Here is a 6,000-nt window from a genome sequence, read left to right as displayed (position 1 = left end):
TATATGTTATATAAATATATAAGTAATATTTATTTCTATAGATAATATATTATGTATTTGTATATTATATAAATTATATAATATTTATATATTATATGAATATATAATATATTTAAAGTATGAATGAAAGAACATAAAACCATTCCAGACTAAAAAGAAGCCGAATTGAGGGATTTAATCCAAAAATTGAATAAAAAAGAGCATCCCAAGGAGGAGGATCCTCAAGAGCAAGTACAGCCCAGTGTCCCAGGTGAAACTGCTGATGGAAAAGTGTGTTTGTGCAGAATTCCCTCTGCAGAACACACAGGAATGCACAAACCACATCAATCCTGGTCGATTAAACAGGATCAAACCCATTTAATAACATGAAATAAATAATAGGATGCCTTTGGGGGCAAACATTCACCCACACAGCTGACAACGTCGAGCACATCCCAGTCGCTGCCTGTCGCAAAGGGTATAATAAAAGGGAAAAATCTAATTTCAAGTGTCTGCTCCTAATTACACACTTCAGGGCAAGTGATGATTTCAAGGAAAAAGGTGAGAAAAGAGGGAAAATTCTCCTTTTGCTCCCCCTGCAGCATCGTTTTGGGGTGGTGCCACTCACTTGTAGGTGATGTTGAAGCCCGTGAGGTTATAGGCAGCATCACTGAAGAAATGTAGGAGAGCATATCCAGAAGTAGCTACAACTTCAGGGACTGTTTCATTGCTGTCCTTCTCAGGGACAATGAGACCACTGGGAAGGAAAAAGAAAATAAAACACGGTTAAAAGTAATAAAAAAGGGAGCAAAGCAACAGAAGTGTATAGGTATGAATAAAACAATGGAAATTCAGTGTATTTGCATTATTGGAAGTATACTGACTTCGTGGAATCATAAATAAATGTATTTAAAGTATTTAACCAGAGTGAGCTTGAGGATGTCAAGAATTCCAGTTATTCCTGTCAAAAGCCTTTCCCTGCCTTGTCATTCTGCCATGATTTAAGCAGGACCCACTCATAAACAAAGAGGTATGTTTGCAAACAGAAACCAGTGTGTCCCAAAAGAGTAAAATCTGTACTACCAAGCCAAACTAAACGTCTGCTGTGCCCAGGGTGTCCCTCCTGACTCTGTCTCTACAGTAAATTCTTGATAAAGGCTGTGGCAAAGCCATAAAGAGTATTTTGGTGATGTGCTCTCCAGCTTCCAGAAACCCAGTTCAGGTGCTTTGACCCGGAGAAGGCACCCAAGTCAGCACAGTTAAATAAACCATCCATCCATGCTTCCATCCAATTCCCTTCTCAACCATTGGTACCCTTTTCAGCTGGAAAATCTGCAGCAGGGAGGTCAAAAATTTACCTCTGCAACAGCAGAGAAAGGATTATTTTACTCGTTTTATGCTTGCTGCCTCTTGGGCTCCACTTCCAGGAGAAATACGGACAATCAGCCACGGAATCATGAAATGGTTGGGACTGAAAAGGACCTTAAAGACCATGAAGTCCCACCCCCTGCCATGGGCAGGGACACCTTCCACTAGAACAGGTTGCTTTAAGTCTGGTCCAACCTGGCCTTGGACACTTCCAGGGATCATGGGGCACCCAACCTGTGCCAGGGTCTGCCACCCTCACAGGGAAGAATTCCTTCCCAATATCCCATCTAGCCCTGCCCTCTGGCAGTGGGAAGCCATTCCCTGTGTCCTGTCCCTCTATCCCTTGTCCCCAGTCCCTCTCCAGCTCTCCTGGAGCCCCTTTAGGCCCTGCCAGGGGCTCTCAGCTCTCCCTGGAGCCTTCTCTTCTCCAGGGGAACCCCCCCAGCTCTCCCAGCCTGGCTCCAGAGCAGAGGGGCTCCAGCCCTGGCAGCATCTCTGGGGCCTCCTCTGGACTCTCTCCAGCAGCTCCACGTCCTTGTGCTGTTGTTCCCAGGGCTGGAGCAGCTCTGCAGGGGGTTCTCAGCTGAGACAGGGGTAGAGGGGCAGAATCCCCCCCTGCCCTGCTGCCCAGAGCATGGGGGGGGGGGTCTGGGCTGGGGCATCTCCAGCCTCTCACCCACCAACACCCCCAAGTCCTTCTCCCAGGGCTGCTCTCAATCCCTCCATCTCCCAGCCTGTTCTGATACTGGGATTGCCCCAGTCCAGTGCACTCAGCCCTGCTGAACCCCATGAGGTTCCCACACCTTCCCACCTCTCCAGCCTGTCCAGCTCCCTCTGGATGCCATTCCATTCCTCAGGGTTGTCAACCACACCACATCTTCCTGCCACCCCTTCTTTTATAAAGCTGCACCCCACCCATCACATCCACATTTCTGGTTTTTTCTGTCAGCCTCTCACACTCCTGACTCCCATTTCATTCCTTGCTTCACACTTCTGGACACCTCTGGCTGTTTCTCTCACCCTTTCAGGCTCTGCAAGATCCTTCTAAATTTTCAGTGAAGCAAGATTTTAGTTTTCCAGGGTCGGCAGAGAGAACTGAGGATGGTGGGCAAGATTATTTACAGTATTCCAGCCTGGACACAGGACGGTTTTATATTATTGCCAAAATAACTGGAGTAAAAATAATGCAGAGCAGGAGATTAAATGAGTTTTGAAAAAAAAATAATTACTACCTATTTACCTATTGCAGGGAATGTTTATTCTTCATTTTACAGAAGCTTGACAACAACCAAATGAAGTTAATTCCTCCCTCACACGAAGGATATCGGAGCAGGTGTAAATTGGAACCTTTGGAAGTTTTTAAAAGCACAGCACAACATCAACCACCCCCTATCCACAGTCAGCTGCTGTTTTCCTGTACAGATCCATCTTTCCAAAGGAAAAGTCGAAGCTTTGTGACAAGGGGAGGCTCCCAAGCTTCCAAGAGGAGCATGTCAGGCAGGGAAAAGGAGGAAGCTCCAGCCACTCTCCCAGGAAAGCAGCCAAGCCTGGTCCTGTGCCCTGGGACTGCTGAGTATCCAAGGTCACCACCCACCAAAAAGCGACAATGAAAAGAATTTTTCCCCCTTGAAAAGGACTTACTTTTCCTCTTTTCATATCTATTCAAAATAGAAAGCAAATGTGGTGGAAGGCAGTTCCCCAGGAACTGTAAATGAGTTTCTCTACCCAAGGAAAGCACCCAATTATCCCCAGTATCCGCTCAAACTGCCTGGAAAGCACTTTTTGGTGACCTGAATTAAACAGTGCTGTGCTCAGTGAATAGCCCAGACACTCAGTGATCCTTTTTGCTACAGATTTCGGGCTTTTTGCACCCAAAAAGTCCCAGATGAAGTGTTACCTATGGCAGGGTCACCCTGCAAAGTGCACAACAAGCCTTGTTGTGGACACAAAGATATCCTTCATTTTACCAACAGGCCACAAAATCGCTGGAACCTGATCCCATGTTTTGGCAAAACAACTCCAGCACCTTTGCTCAATAAACATTTCCTTGAGAGGAAGGCAAGTTTCCAACCCTCCCTCCCTTTCAAATCTCAAGGATATGGGATTAAAATGCAAAATCAATTCCTTTTCTCTCGAGGTGGAAGAGGTGCCTGTTTCATTCCCAAATTTAAAACTTCTGATCTGAAGTTTATCCCTCCCAAAAGATCATCTCCCACAACACTAAAGAGCAAAAAAAGCCTAATCTACTTCTTGTTGGGTTCATAATATTCTTTTGTAATGGGAACTGCAGGATGGTGCTTCTGCTCCACAGGAAAACAGACATTCTGAATGTAATTCAGGATAAGGAAAACTGCAGCTCAGGGACAAGAAAAAACTCCTTTGTTCTGGTTTCTTCTTCAGCACTTATGTCTGATATTACAGGGCAAAATAACTGGAAGGCCCTGGAGAGGGGGAATAACATCAGTAAAGAAGAAAAGTAGAGAGAGAAGACAAAAATCCCCCTCAATAATCTTTCCTAATAAAAGCACTATCACAGGACAATTACTTGTTTTCTCCTGGAAATCTCAGTTTGGGGATTTGTTTGGCAAGAACACAGGCACCTCCATGGCTGATGTTCTCAGTACATCTCCCAACTGCTCCCTTATTTCCATCCTTTCCTGGTGTGTAAATAACTAAAGGGACATTATACCACCTACACAAGTTGAAAACAACCCGGGGAAAATTAATCACGGAATCTCAGAAGGGTTTGGGTTGGAAAGGACCTTCAAGACCATCTTGTCCCAAACAAAACAGGGACACCTTCCACCAGACCAGGTTGCTCCTGACCTTGAAAAACTTCCAGGAATGGGGCTTTGTAATTCCTTTCAGTGAAAGCCCCTGGAGAGACCACAACACAAAGATAAGGATCAGATCCTTGAAAGGCTGAACCTCCAAAAACCATGACTAAATCAGCACAGCACTGCGCAAACCGGCACAAACAGAATTCACACTTTCTGCCACGACAAAGAATCCAACAGGCAGACTCAGAATGATACAGGATTATGCAAAACTTCCTTTAAACTCTGCTCCAGACTCCCTGAGCAGCTCGGCTCTGGCCAGGATTAGGCTGTTTCACAACACGCCGCTTTTATTTCCTTTCATAAGGTTTCAAAACATTTCCCAACCGCTGCTACTCCAAAGCAAACAAACACTCCTACTCAGCACTGCTGCCCAGTGACAGCCAGGAAAGGCAAACCCCTGCTTCCCACTGGAATTACTCCTCTTTTTCTGTCAGCTGGATGTGTGGAGTCAGTGGCACGGTGAAAACAATGCCACAGGATTCATGGACTAGTTTGGGCTGGAAGGGACTTGAAGGATCATCCAGTTCCATCTCCCTGCCATGGGCAGGGACACCTTCCCCTATCCCAGGTTGCTCCAAGCCCTGTCCAATCTGGTCTTGGACACTTCCAGGGATCCAGGGGCAGCCACAGCTTCTCTGGACAACCTGTGCCAGGGCCTCACCACTCTCACAGCCAGGAATTTCTTCCCAATATCCAATTTAACCCTACTCTCTCTGCCCATGTGAAGCCATTCCCCCTTCTCCTATCATTCCATGCTCTTGTAAATAGTCCCTCTCCAGCTTTCTTTGTGGCTCCCTGTAGGTACTGGAAGGCCACAATTAGGTCCAGGACACCCAACTTCTCTACTGCCCTGTTCCCTCCCTTACACCATCAAAAAATGAGAATTATTTTTTAAAATTATCTAAAAAAAAAGGGATCTCTTATTACTGTCCCTGGATTTGCTCTGTGGGCATCACAGTGCTGGTGGATTCCTCATTTCTTCCTGAGACACCACCTGTCAGAGATCAAAGGCATGAGAAGCTCTGCCGAGAAGAAAACAGGAAAAAGTGGGAATCACAAAAGGGAAGACAGAAAATACAGAGCACGGGAGTCAAAGCATGAGGGTGGTACTGAAAAATCAGCTTCACAATCTATCAAAATCCACTGCAAACCAATTATCCTAATTTTTAAATGCTCTGATCCATCTGGACACACCTGTGCACAAAATGACACCATTTCTCTCTTATTAAAAACCAGTCCATGCTCCTCACCTATACTGGGAACTGCAAGAGTAAAAATAAACCAAAAATAGATGTTACAAGAGACCAACAATAAATCAATGGTGAAAAATAAAAAGGGGAAATTTATTGTCTGAAATGAAGCAAGATGACTCCTAAACATGGACTTTTAAGGAAATAAAGCCATTGGAATGACACCTATTAAAAAAAACAAAACAGAAGAAAGATTCATTACAGAGCTGGTAACAGCCCAAAGCACAAAATTCCTTGAAACCATCTCCCCTTGTACAGACAGACCCAGCTGCTGCAGCACCAGCACAGGGAACCCTGGCCAGGGGCAGGGCCCTCTGGATCAGGGGGTTTGCCCAAAAAACCTCCTCAGTTCTTACAGGACTGTTGTCATTATGGAATCATGGAATGGGTTGAGTTGGAAGGAATTTTCAAGATGATCTCATTCTCACCTTCCACTAGCCCAGGTTGCTCCAAGCCCTGTCCAACCTGGCCTTGGACACTTCCAGGGATCCAGGGGTACCTTCTCTGGGCAACCTGTGCCAGGGCCTCCCCACCCTCACAGGGAAGAATTCCTTCCCAATAGC

The 6,000-nt window shown here is 45.6% G+C and overlaps 1 protein-coding gene across 3 annotated transcripts in view; it reads right to left on the bottom strand.

Annotated features, from left to right (window-relative positions):
• The window catches only part of ATRN (attractin), a 152,856-nt gene that overhangs the window by 109,820 nt on the left and 37,036 nt on the right, over positions 1 to 6,000 (bottom strand). For all 3 annotated transcript variants that reach the window (XM_027660483.1, XM_027660482.1, XM_027660484.1), the window contains exon 4: positions 608 to 736. In XM_027660483.1, coding sequence (XP_027516284.1) covers positions 608 to 736 — 129 coding nt within the window. The remainder of the gene's footprint in view (positions 1 to 607; positions 737 to 6,000) is intronic.

Source organism: Corapipo altera, unplaced genomic scaffold (genome assembly GCF_003945725.1).
Source record: "Corapipo altera isolate COAL_440 unplaced genomic scaffold, ASM394572v1 295, whole genome shotgun sequence".
Lineage (NCBI taxonomy): Eukaryota > Metazoa > Chordata > Aves > Passeriformes > Pipridae > Corapipo > Corapipo altera.
Note: the sequence above shows the minus strand (reverse complement) of the source record. Positions and strands in the feature narration are given on the sequence as shown.